The following is a 14146-nucleotide window of genomic DNA, read 5'->3' as shown; positions in this document are numbered from 1 at the left end:
CTCACTCTTTTAGCCTGTTTTACCCACTCTTGCTAGCAATGAGTACTATTCTTAAAAAAAGAAAGCATTGCTAATGGGGTACATGCAAATATCTCATTTTTGAAAAAACTGTATCTCATGGATGTTGTCATTTGCATTGCTTTGATTATCAGTGAGGCTGAATATTTTTCTGCTTATTAATAACTTATATTTCTACTTTTGTAAATTGCCTCTTCAGTTTTTTTTTTGTAAATTTAGGTCACTGACATTTTGCAGAGTTTTTATTAATCTCCAACAAAGTTAACCTGTTTATCTCTGCCAAAAGTGTGGGTCATTTTTAATGCTGACCTCTGCCTGTTGGTCTTGTCAAACAGTAACATGTAAGTTCTCCCTGGCAGAACTCAAGTCCAGACTTAGGAACCCTGGATTGCTGAATAGAGTAAAAGTAAGTGTAAGAAATGTAATTTTGGCTGACTGACTGATGAACAAAGCATTTACATATTCATTTCTCTTCAATTTGTGTCATTTTCAAAGTTGATAAACATGAAGGGTAAGTCTTATCTAAGTTACTTGGAAGAAGTGTTGTGGAAAGTTGTTATGAATCCATTCATTCCGTATATTTTATCTTCTTAGGTGGTCCATGAGTTGGAACTTTATAACACAGGATATTATTTAGGCATGTTCATGAATTCTTTTGCAGTCTTTCAGGTATGTTTTGCTTGCTATATTGAAAAGATATTAATATTTTTTACTATTGCAAACCCTTTCAGAATTAGTGATCATTTTGAGATGTTAACCTTTTATTAAGTGTGTCACTGAAGCGCAGTCTTATGTAAGTATAATTTGAAATGAAAAGATACTCATCTTTCCAGTTTTAAAAGCAAATGGAACAATTCACCATTGGAAAAGTTAATGGAGTTGACATTAAACAAATAATTTTTCCTTTATGTATATGTATTTCCATATAAATATATTATATATATATTTCCTTGACTTTGAAATGGCTCTTATGCATGAGTGTGTGTGTGTATGTGTGTGTGTGTGTAAGATCGATGTGTATGTGTGTTTGAGAAAGATCAATGTGTATGTGCGTGTGTGTGTGAGTGAGAAAGATCACTGTGTGTGTGCGTGTATGTGTCTGAGTGAGAAAGATCGACGTGTGTGTGTGCGTGTGTGAGAAAGATCGATGTGTGTGTGCGTATGAGTGAGAAAGATCGATGTGCGTGTGTGTGTGTATGTGACTGAGAAAGGTTGATGTGTGTGTGCGTGTGTGTGTGTGTTTGAGTGAGAAACAGAAAGGTCAAATGTATGTGCACGTGTGTACCTAAGCTCTCAAAAATGAGCACAAGTGAGTCAGGAGTTTGGGAGACTGCCTTGATAATTTAGTGAGCATTTAAACTTGTGTTTTAAAAGAAAATTAAAATTATTCTTTTTAGGAATGTGGACTCTGGGTGTTGACAGATGCAAACCTCACGAAGGATTATATTGATGGTGTTTGTAAGTAATACGTGGCGATATGCTTGTATTTGTCTTTCACGTGATATTCAACATTACTTATATAGGTATGGATATTTTTTAGATGAACATTTTTGAGATTGTGATTTTCATTTTTCTGTTCTCTTCTCCCCAAATGTTTGGAGTTTAATGTACTTAGAAGTACATCTGGGCCATGACATGGAACGTTCATCTGAGCTCCTGTCTAGATCTTTGAAGTGAATGCTTTCCTTTTTCTCTAGGTAGTTCTTTGAGGTAGTTATATTTTTGGACATACTGGAAGCTGCTTTTCTTCTGATTTGTATCACAAACTGTGCTATTCTTTTGGAATTATTTAAAAGGAGCAACATATTTTTGAAATATTTTTGTTCTCCAGCTTTTTGATGTTCACCTAGAAAATAGCCCAGATGCCATCATGCCATAAAGTGTTCTGGTACACACACACACACACACACACACACACACACACACAGACACAGACACACACACACACAGAGACATAGACACACACACACACACACAGACACACACACACACACACAGAGACATAGACACACACACACACACACACACACACACACACACACCCCTCATCAATCTGAGTTCTTCCTGGGCAGGATTATATCTGTACATCCTAGTTTCTTGAATTGCTAAATAGAGTTGGCTGCCAAGTAATAATAAGTGTGCTTTTAGAAAGAAGTCATAAAATGTTTTGACTGAAGGAAATGTATAAATTAGAATGGTTAACCTTAGAAGGGATTCTCTTTTCTTTCAGGTAAAGTTATACTAACATCGTCTTGAAAGGCTTCTAGAACTGTCACAGTTTCTATCCCTGAATTCCCTGTTTCTGTCAGGTATTCTGTTATTCCATGCTAAGCCCCAGGGTCTCTTTGGGCTGGTTCTTGCCCCAACAGGACACCTGATCCTCTGTCCTGAAACTTGAAAGATAATTTTATAGTCTTGAAGATGTTATGAAGTCATTATGATCTCTCGATATTGAAGACGTGGTACATTTAGTTTTCCTCATATAACCCTCTATCCTAGACAATCTTCCAAGCATGTTTTTCTGTTTTTCAGCCTCAGTTTTTACCCATCTTTGTTCTTTTTTACATATTGAATCCTTCTTGATGCCCACTGTAATACCCATTCTATTGCCAGTAATACTTACTGTATCCTTTACCTTTTCTGAAAACCTTCTTCTACCTTTTCACTGTAATAGAAGGAACCTGATACTCTCACTGGCACTTTATGTCTCTGGACACCTCAAGTGATCGACATTCATTCTGTATGTGGAGTTTACAATTCATTCTCTCCAGTGACTGTTTTTCTAACTACTGTCAATGTTTATTTATAGATGACAATGCAGAATATGCTGAGAGGTTTATGGAGGAAAATGAAGGACATACCGTAGATATTCATGACTTTTCTTTGGGTAGCAGTCCACATGTCCGAAAGCATTTTCCAGAGACTTGGATTTGGCTAGACACCAACATGGGGTAAAAATTTATAAAGTTCTTTGCCCGTACATATTTTGTTTAGTGTTTGTTTTAAATAAGTTTTGCCCACTTTCTAATGTTTAAGTACAAACATAGTGTAACTAAGAACTAAGTAGACCAAAAGGATTTTTTAGGAAATGATATTTATTGAATCTAAATACAGTTTTTGATAAAGCCACACATAAATTATGGCAGGAAGGTCTCATCAATGAGAAGGTAGGCCTTTTTTTTTTTTTTTTTTTAACTGAAGGGTGATTTTGACTTCCTTGAAGTCTCATGATTCTTGTTGAAGAAAAATTGCTGGGAGTACATTTGTTGTCACAGGATGGGAAGCACTCATGATTACCTCCTGCGACCCCTGGCAGTGCCGCTAATTGAACCCTGCTCCTCACAAAGCATTCCCAGGAGTCACAGGGAGAAGGGGCATGGGTGGTGGAAGGAATTCAGCTTGGCTGATAAACCCCGTACTAGCTGGCCTGATAAGTAAGCAGGTAAATCATGAAATCCACATAGTATTTTATAGTCAGCTGTTTAAAGATACTTGAGTTAACACATGAATGAAATCTCAAGGAAACAAATAACAGCATTGACAGGAATACAGAGAAAAACTTCTGCAAATTTAGAGAAAAAATTGGAGTTAAGTTCGAAAATATGTATTTATTATCTATAAAAAATTTGTGAAAAAATAATGTTTATTCTGAAGATGTAAATTTTGCAGGAAGATTTTATTAGAATATGGATCAATATGCAGTGTTATGACCTTATGATGACCTATTCTTTGAAAAGTTGGGATATACTGTTTTATACTTAAACCTTTAAATTCAGATATGTAAACAATAGGAAAAATGGAAATTCTTCCAAAAATAGTTTAGATTATTTTGGCTTATTTCAAAATGTATCAGTTCTTGGTTTTGTGATGTTTATGTTTATTATCTTGACTTCAGTTCCAGGATTTACCAAGAATTTGAAGTAACTGTACCTGATTCTATCACTTCTTGGGTGGCTACTGGTTTTGTGATCTCTGAGGACCTGGGTCTTGGACTAACAACTACTCCAGTGGAGGTATTGTATTAAAGAGCTGCTTGTCAGTGTTACGGTGACATTAAGCTAATAGAGCATCAGCTCCTCAATGCCTTTTTTTTTAAATGACTGCTTATAATGTTTATCACAGTTTAGAGATTCCTTGGCTTTGTCTTTTGGTTTTTATCTGTTTTATATTTAAGAATGTGAGCTATATATAGCTATATAAACTGCTAAATGTGCGAAATCCATATTAAGATTTGGGTAGAAAAGTTTATTATTGACCTGAACTAACCATCTCCAAAGGCCAGAAGAGAGAGAAAGAAAAAGAGAGAGAAAGAGGAGAGGAGAGAGAGAGTGAGTCTTTCTATTTGTCCTCTTCAAGAATGAACAGAACTTCTCGAGATGTTCCCTAGCCAATATTCCATCATGTCTTTTGGTCACATTGCATTATATATTGTTTCCTAAGCCAGTCACTGGCAGGAGGAATATAATGACCATGAGGGGCCTGAATTGTCTCATTTGAAATTGAAATGTAATTTCGATTTACAAAATAATTGTATTCATGAAAAATTCAGTGTATATTGAAAAATGCTTTGGGTTTATATAGAAATTGGAATTAGATTGTAAGCTCAGGCCATTATAAACAGACAATTCAGCAACATGAATGTCTGAAGGGACATTCAAGAATCATTAGGAACATGGGGCAATTTTTCATTGTCTGAGGCTATCCTGAGTGTTGCAGACTGTCACCCACTAACTACCTATAGCACCTTCGAGTCATGGTGACAATCTAAGACACCTTCACAAATGTGCAGATAAACTCTAGAGGGAGTTGCTGCTGCCAGCAAAACCACTGGCCTAAACTAATCCAGGTTTAGGTTTAGTTGCAGGGGTGGGGCTTGGCCTTTTCTGTAGGACTTGGCCAACAATATCAGAATTGGATCACTGAAGAGGAAGCACATGTATTCAGATGTCCCACACATTTTCTCATCTGTGTGTAAAAATAAATCTATATATATTTTAGAAATAATTTCCAATTTCTTTAAATTTAAATTTAGTCAGGAAGCACATGTATTCAGATGTCCCACACTAGAATAGGGGCTGTTGGATTTGGCAGTGCTTTTAAAACAGATTGGTGGAGTCAATACAGCATGAAAGAAGAGCAAATTGCTTTGGGATTAGACAGGCTGGGTTCTAGTTCTGGCTCCTCTACTTGCCAGCAATATGAATTTGTACTAGTTACAAAAATCTCTAAAATTTAATTTTCTTTTCTATAAAATAGGAGACTAACAGTAACCTTATGGGGTTGTAATAACCAAACAAAATAATTTATATGAAGTGCTTGGTTGCTATAAGGCACTTAATAAAGTATAGTGATTATTATGTTAAGTAACATAAATCAAGTCAATTTGCCATCATTCATTTGTGATAAGTTGCTGTTTGCTTTCTGTTGATAGCAAGTTGACATTTCTAGCTGAAGTTAAAAGCTTCACAGGTTTTATAAAGATTGCATTTAATTGCATAAAATGTGAAGAATTTTGACCTGAATAAAAATATGTACTCATCGTGTTCTTTCCAGCTGCAAGCCTTCCAACCATTTTTCATTTTTTTGAATCTTCCCTACTCTGTTATCAGAGGTGAAGAATTTGCTTTGGAAATAACTATATTCAATTATTTGAAAGATGCCACTGAGGTAATATATTCAAGCTTTTGTTGATCATTTACACTACAGGAGAAAATGGAGGTAGCATGAAGGGATTAGGTTGTGTAGTACCTGGGCGTTTGGGATTCTAAGCACTTTATACATTTCTGGGAGGCTGAAAATAGACATGTGTTGTCAGTGATTTCTTCTGCTAATTAATGTCTAAGGATATCATTAGCATGTCTACACATTACCTCCTTGAATTTTCAGCATAGGTTTTCCACTTTTGCCATGTAAGTTCCTTATTGTCTCTGAAGCATGCCTTTCTCTTTCCTGCCTCCCTGCATTTTCCCCTGGTTTTCCCCACATCTAGAATGTGTGGCCACTTCTCACTGCCACTCTGTGCCCACTGCAGTTTTTTTTTTTTTTTTTTTTTTTTGAGACATGGTCTTGCTCTGTTGCCCAGGCTGGAGTGCAGTGGCGTGATCTCGGCTCACTGCAACTTCCGCCTCCCAGGTTCAAGTGATTCTCCTGCCTCAGCCTCCGAGTAGCTGGGATTACAAGGGTGCACCACCACGCCCAACTAATTTTTGTGTTTTTCATAGAGACAGAGTTTTGCCGTGTTGGCCAGGCGGGTCTTGAACTCCTGGCCTCAAGTGATCTGCCTGCCTTGGCCTCCCAAAGTGCTGGCATTACAGGCATGAGCCACTGCGCCCGGCTGCCATGCTGTTATGTTTGTAGCCCCCATGTTTATGTTTTCAAGGATTCGCTATTGGATTCACATACCTTGTATCTCCTTAGCTAGTCACTTCCCTGGGAGGCAGGAATTAGGTTCACTGTTCGTGTTGTGCCCACAGTATATTAACCAAGTGACTGATTTTTCTTTCCCCAGAATAAGTAGGGATAGTAATTAACTTTATTACATGCATGAAAATGACATAATATCTTTAGGCACTTTATATATAATTTTTTAATTTAAATTTTAATTTTTTAAGCTGTTTATTGGCATATTTGGCTGACAAAGTGGAAAGTAAATTTTTTTTATTTTTTGATTTTACTTTTTAACCCAGTCATCATGGTACCGTGTAACAAGCAAAAGATCTAGAGTCTAAAGGCCTGGATTCAATGTTTAATCTACCACTTACCAGCAAATGACTTAATTGTAGTTTCCTCATCTGTAAACTGGAAATGATAATTATTATACCCACAAAAGATACTCTGAGAAGCAGATGAAAAAATCAACAGGAAAATAATTCATAAAATGTAAGGCCTAGAGAAATGCTATTATTGATGAGACTTGTAACTTTGGGATAATTTACAAAAGTTTACAACCAAGATATGCTTCAGGACTAATAATCTGAGTTGTACTTTCCTTGGAATAATTTTTTTACAGAGACTTCAATAAATTCAATAACAGTTCATGCTGTTTTCTTCAAATTTTTCTAATGAGACCAGTATGTTTTAGGATGACATAGTTAAATCAAGCTGGTAGTAATATCAATATATGAAATAGCCTTTCTGTGCACATCCTTACCATCTAATGGCTTCAGATAGTGAGATAATTTAATGTTAGTGGGAGGACTAGAAATGGGGCTGAAAAGTGCCCTTTCCCCATGTATCTTGAGGTTGAGGGGAAAGCATAGAAAAGAAATGAAGTTTTTCCTGATACTCTTTGATACTCTCCTTGGTCGAATCTTTGTCTCATCTTTTCTCTAGTCTTGAGCCTCACAGATTTGACAGTACTTAAATTGGTGATAAAAGAGCACTTTACTGAAGAGCATTTATTATACAAAAGCTTTGATTTATTTTTTTCTTTCAGGTTAAGGTAATCATTGAGAAAAGTGACAAATTTGATATTCTAATGACTTCAAGTGAAATAAATGCCACAGGCCACCAGCAGACCATTCTGGTTCCCAGTGAGGATGGGGCAACTGTTCTTTTTCCCATCAGGCCAACACATCTGGGAGAAATTCCTATCACAGTCACAGCTCTTTCACCCACTGCTTCTGATGCTATCACCCAGATGATTTTAGTAAAGGTGAATATTTGATGTCTGAAAGAAATGAAATGGAAATACGTAATTAAAAAGGAAGCAGAAGATTTTTTTCTCTTGGTTAAATTTTTTGGCATATCTAGTAGGTCATCTTTTTTACCCTTCTGGTAATGCCTAATCACTTTCTTATCTGTATGTAAAAATAAATCATTTGGAAATAATTGCCAATTTCCTCTTTGCATTTAGTCAGGAATGTGACTATAAAGACTAACGTCTCTTTTGCAGTCATTTACATCTACAGACTGTGTTACGTTGGGACCCTATGAAAACACGGTCAAGTCGATTTGTAGATTTGGAATTTTGGAATTTTTCAGTGAAGGTAAAAGAGATTTTGTAGATTTTTTTCAGAGAAGACATTCTAGACAGAAAGATAATGAGCATAGTGGATAAACACCTGTATTCTGGGGTGAGGCAACTCTGTGTTTGAATCTCAGCTCTGCCAAGTGTGATTTTGAACAAGGCATTTAATCTCCCCCTCTTTGGATAATAATCGGAACTACCTCAAAGGGTTTTTTTCCTTACGTTTTCATCTTCTTCTTTGTCATTTTCAAGGCCAGTCCATGAGATGCCTTATCTAATTTAACTAGAACTTACTAACAGATTTGAAGTAAGAATAACAAAATGGTAGGCACTGTGTCATCAGATTTAATTCAGTTCCATGGAAATGGTGCCTATTAAGTGTAAATCCTGTGAAAAACACGTTTCCGTTAATGAAGGGTACTGCACTAAGAAAATCTAAAAGGAAAAATTAATCAAAGTTGTGGTAATTTGTTGTAATACAAACTAACAATAAAAGCTCATTCTGTGAAATGAATGTATTACTTGTTTAAATAAAATATCTAATTTAAAGAAAACAAAAGAAGAAATGATAGGTGCTTATTTAGCCGTACACAAACCTCAGACACAACAGGTCAGATGTTTGTGTTCATATCTGCGTATAGTTCTCTGTAAATATGTGAGTAGAGACCATGTTAATTGTGTTCGTTTTTTTCAACAGGCTGAAGGAATAGAAAAATCATATTCACAATCCATCTTATTAGACTTGACTGACAACAGGCTACAGAGTACCCTGAAAACTTTGAGTTTCTCATTTCCTTCTAATACAGTGACTGGCAGTGAAAGAGTTCAGATCACTGCAATTGGTAAGAATAGAGTATATCACCATCTATTGGTTTAATTGTATATGATCATATATGTTGTTCCCGTAATTATAGATGTATTTTCTTATTGAGTCCTAATAAGAAGAGATGGCAAAAGTTTTTTTTTTTTTTTTGAGACGGAGTCTGGCTCTGTCGCCCAGGCTGGAGTGCAGTGGCGCAATCTCGGCTCACTGCAAGCTCTGCCTCCCGGGTTCACGCCATTCTCCTGCCTCAGCCTCTCCGAGTAGCTGGGACTACAGGCGCCCGCCACCACGCCCGGCTAATTTTTTGTATTTTTAGTAGAGACGGGGTTTCACCGTGGTCTCGATCTCCTGACCTCGTGATCTGCCCACCTCGGCCTCCCAAAGTGCTGAGATTACAAGCGTGAGCCACCACGCCCGGCTGGCAAAAGTTTTTAATTGGGCCCAACAACTGATTATAATGTGAAGGCTAGCAAATTATGTATCCTAAAACAGTTCTCAGTCTTCAGTGTGTATAAGAATCACCTGGGAGTCTTGTTTAAAAGCAAATGCTGGTTTAGTAGGTCTGGAGGGGGGCCTGGGAATCTTCTTTTCTAACAAGCTCCTAGGTGTTCGTGATACTTTGGCTTGTAGACCACACTTTGAGTAGCAAGACCTCACTATACCATGGCTGGAGGGAGGGGTCATTCCTAAGAGCAGAGCTTCTGGCTTCTGTGGCTCTCCACCACTGGTGAATATCAGAATCTTCTAAGGAGCTCTGTAAATACAGAAACGTCTGGATTCTACTCTAAACCTACTAAGTCAGAATCGCTTGGGCTATGGCTTGGTCATGTATATCTTAAAAAACTTTCATAAGTGACTGTGATAAGCAAAGGTTGAGTACTACTCCCTAGAGCAGTTCTCTGTGCAGGATATGTGTAACCTTTACAGTAGGAAGTTACTCACTGACTTCAGTCACCTCTCCTAGTCACTTTCCATAACATAATAGTACTTTTCAAAAATTGGAAATTTATAATTGTATAAATTTATGGGATACAAATTGCTTATGAATGCAATGTAGAATTACTAAATCAAGCTGGTTGATGTAGTCATCACCTCAAATACTTAACTGTTTTTTTTGTGGGAAGAACATTTGAAATTTGCTCTCTGAGCATTTTTTTTTTGAGGCGGAGTCTTGCTCTGTCGCCCAGGCTGGAGTGCAGTGGCGCGAACTCGGCTCACTGCAAGCTCCGCCTCCCAGGTTCACACCATTCTCCTGCCTCAGCCTCCCGGTAGTTGGGACTACAGGCACCTGCCACCATGCCTGGCTAATTTTTTTTTTTGTATTTCTTAGCAGAGACGGGGTTTCAACATGTTAGCCAGGATGGTCTCCATCTCCTGACCTCATGATCTGCCCGCCTCTGCCTCCCAAAGTGCTGGGATTACAGATGTGAGCCACCACGCCCAGCCTTTTTTTTTTTTTTTTTTTTTTTTTGATGGAGTCTTGCTCTGTCTCCCAGGCTAGAGTGCAGTGGCAGGATCTTGGCTGACTGCAACCTCTGCCTATTGGGGTTCAAGCGAGTCTCCTGCCTCAGCCTCCTGAGTAGCTGGAATTACGGGCGTGTGCCACCACGCCCAGCTAGTTTTTGTAGTTTTAGTAGAGATGGGCTTTTGCAGTGTTGGCCAGGCTGGTCTCGAACCCCTGACCCAAAGTGCTGGGATTACAGGTGTGAGCCATGGTGCTCGGCTTTTCTTAGCAATTTGGAAATGTACAGTACTCTTGTTATTAACTACATTTACCATGCTAAAAGTACTTTTTTTTTTTGAGATGGAGTCTTTCTCTGTAGCCCAGGCTGGAGTTCAGTGGTGTGATCTCAGTTCACTGCAACCACTGCCTCCTGGGTTTAAGCAATTCTTATACCTTGGCCTCCCACGAAGCTGGGACTACAGGTGTGTGCCACCATGCCCGGCTAATTTTTTGTATTTTCATTAGAGACGGGATTTCACCATGTTGGCCAGGCTGGTCTCAAACCCCTCCCCTCAGGTGATCCACCCGCCTCAGCCTCCCAAAGTGCTGGGATTACAGGCATGAGCCATTGTGCCCAGCCTCAAATTACTTTTTAATTAAACATAGTGTCTACACAGGTGGTGTTATTAGTCAGGGTGCTCCAGAGAAACAGAACCAATAGGAGATACTTATATATAAAAGGAGGTTTATTATGAGGAATTGGCTCATGCAATTATGAAGGCTGAGAAGTCCCATGATCTGCTTTTGCAAGCTGGAGACCCAGGAAGGCTGGTATTATACTTACTCTGAGTCCAAAGGCTTGTGAACCAGAGGAGCTGATGATGTAAATCCCAGTCCTAGGAGAAGATGAGATGAGATGTCTCAGCTCAAGTAGTGAGGCAGGAAAAAAAGGGTGAATTCCTCCTTTCTCAAGCTTTTGTCTATTCAGGCTCTCAGTGGATTGGATGGTGCCCACACACACTGGGGAGGACAATCTGCTGGACCCAGTCCACCAATTCAAATGCTAATGTCGTCTAGAAACACCCTCACAGACACTCAGAAACAATGCTTAATCTAGGCACCCCTCGGCTCATTTAAGTTGACACCCAAAATTAACCCTCACAAATGGTTTGTTTATATAGTTGTGCTTTACAAATAACTGAAGAAAACATTTTAATTAATGACATCTAATAGTTTGTTAGGTCTTTAAGGTGTTAGGACCTAAAACACTTTTTTACAGTTCTTTTATATTTCACTGGCAGGTGTAATGCTTTTTTATTATAACCCAAACAACAAATCCATAGGCAGAGGACTTTATTGGGAGGCATACATATATATATATATACGTGTATATATATATATACACACATATATACGTGTACATATATATGTGTATATATATATATATATATATATACACACACACATATATATATACGTATATATATATAATTTTTTTTTGGAAGAGACAGAGTTTAGCTATGTTTGCCCCAGAAGAGACAGAGTTTAGCTATGTTTGCCCCAGGCTGGACTTGAACTTCTGAGCTCATGTAGTCCTCCTGCGTCAGCCCCTTGCATAACTGGGACTACAGGCATGCACCACTGTGCCTGGCCAATTCTTAAAAGGAATTACATAAGCTCTCTATTTAGGGGAATAAATTCTGCTTAAGCATCTCCCACAGTGTTGGGATGCTGGGAGATGCACTACAGATACACACACACACACACACACACACACACACACACACACACACACACATGCACACATGCGCACATAGACACAGAGGGAAGGAGCCTGGCTTTTTAAATGTGTACCATCACTCCTTACATAGGAACGATTCTGTCTGTGGTCATGGAAATACCCCGAGGCTTAATTTTTATGCTTGATGTAAAGAATGGATTTTCAAGTTTTATCTCCACATGTTGTTTTAAAGACCTATTTTGTATCCCACAATGTACGAATTTTAGCTTGCTTCTTTGAACTTTGATAGTCTATGTTCACTTTGAATATTAAACACATAGCCTGCAGTGGTAATAATATAACCTCTATGTTTTTCTTTGTGTTCACATCTAAAATTTAAGCTATACTGGCACAGCTTCAGTCTATTCATATGAAACAGGTTCTTTTCCCTTTTTTTCATATTCATTTTTTAGGATCACATTTTCACTAGGTATTTGGACTTGGCTTGGTATAAGTTTTCAAAATAAACTACATAGAAAGATACTCTTATCTATACAGCTTAACAATGGCAGGGCCAAAATTACAATTCAGCCTTCATATTTCTGAATTTTTACTACTTTCCCTGACTTGTGGTGTTAGGATGTGGGTAGAGGGTTTTTAAAGCATGTGTTTTGTTTAATTTTAGATTACTAACTTTGAATCCTTTTCCGAATCCTTTTGATCCAGAGATTAATTGAAATACTTATATTTGTTGTTGCTAAATAGAACACATTGGAAAACACCACAATCCTCATTATTTTTTTAAAAATTTATTTCTCAAGTGCTTGTGGTGTATTAGTAAGAAATAAGAATAAAATTTTGTTTGCGTGAAGAATACTACTAATAAAATGTTTCTTGCCTGTATGAGTGATGATGTATTACTGATCAATTCTGTACATTTTTTAAAAGATTTTCTTAAAAATTATTTTTTGCCTAATTTATGCCATATACTTAACTGAGCTAAAAATGTCCTCTTTTATCACACGACCTACAAGTTCAGTACCAGAGCATTGTTATTTTTTTGACCAGTCTTCCTAAAAGCTTGATGTAAAGTTTCAACTCTGTTCCAAGCAGTGGAATAATCATATTGCTTCAATGACAGAGGCCTTCTGTACTCAGCGGAAGTCTCTTTGCCACCAGCAGGTAGTTGTTACTGAGTATTTACTGAATGAATTGCATGTCTTGTGCTTCCAGGAGATGCTCTTGGTCCTTCCATCAATGGCTTAGCCTCACTGATTCGGATGCCTTATGGCTGTGGTGAACAGAACATGATAAATTTTGCTCCAAATATTTACATTTTGGATTATCTGACTAAAAAGAAACAACTGACAGATAATTTGAAAGAAAAAGCTCTTTCATTTATGAGGCAAGGTAAGCATTTTAGAGACTTACATTTGTGCGTAGAAAAAAATTTGTTTTTGTCAGGTAGGGTTCATTCTAGACCATATTTCAAAATAGATGGATTTTGTCTTAGGTAAGTGATGGGCTACACGGCGTTGACATGTGCAGGAAGTGCAAACAGTGGAAAGCTGTTACTATTCTTCCTTTAGCTAACTATTCACTCACTGCTGCTAAGATGTTTGTTAGTAACGGCTTAAGAGTTAGTTTCTGGGGTGGGGGGGCTTGTATTATGCTAAGGAATCTGAAATTTAAAACTCCTTAAAAATCTAGAGGAATACTCATTCATTTTATTACACATTTGTGGAGTGTTTCTTAGTGCCAGGATCAGTTCTCGTGCCAAGAAAACAGAGGGAGCCAGGGCCTCTCTTCTTAAGGAATTCGCTGCTCAGTGGAGAAGATGGTTTGTATGTAAACAGACGCAGTGCCGTGTGGTGGGGACCTTCTCAGTGCATTTAAAATGATGAGGAGGACCTGCTGGACCCTGAGGAAATGTCATGCTAGTGAAGACTGTATCTTGACACCTTGAAAGGTGGAAACCGTTCACGGGCACCAGATCCTTTGTTTTGGCAACTTGTTAATAACAGCAGCTAACGTGAGTTGAGTGTGTACTGTGTGGCAGGCAGTGTTCTAAACACTTTACATCTCATACCTCATTGAAGCCTCACCATTAGTATTAGCACGATCCTGTTTTTTGCAGATGAGGAAGCTGAGGTGCGGAAAAGTTAGCTAACT

The 14146-nt window shown here is 37.9% G+C and overlaps 1 protein-coding gene across 1 annotated transcript in view; it reads left to right on the top strand.

The window, feature by feature from the left end:
• The window catches only part of CD109 (CD109 molecule), a 141469-nt gene that overhangs the window by 92374 nt on the left and 34949 nt on the right, over nt 1-14146 (top strand). Inside the window, exons 16-23 of the mRNA XM_032153087.2 lie at nt 613-687; nt 1416-1476; nt 2828-2969; nt 3914-4031; nt 5572-5685; nt 7454-7672; nt 8685-8829; nt 13208-13384. Coding sequence (XP_032008978.1) covers nt 613-687; nt 1416-1476; nt 2828-2969; nt 3914-4031; nt 5572-5685; nt 7454-7672; nt 8685-8829; nt 13208-13384 — 1051 coding nt within the window. The remainder of the gene's footprint in view (nt 1-612; nt 688-1415; nt 1477-2827; nt 2970-3913; nt 4032-5571; nt 5686-7453; nt 7673-8684; nt 8830-13207; nt 13385-14146) is intronic.

This window comes from Hylobates moloch, unplaced genomic scaffold, assembly GCF_009828535.3.
Source record: "Hylobates moloch isolate HMO894 unplaced genomic scaffold, HMol_V3 SCAFFOLD_2, whole genome shotgun sequence".
Lineage (NCBI taxonomy): Eukaryota > Metazoa > Chordata > Mammalia > Primates > Hylobatidae > Hylobates > Hylobates moloch.
This window is presented reverse-complemented; position numbering and strand designations above follow the sequence as displayed.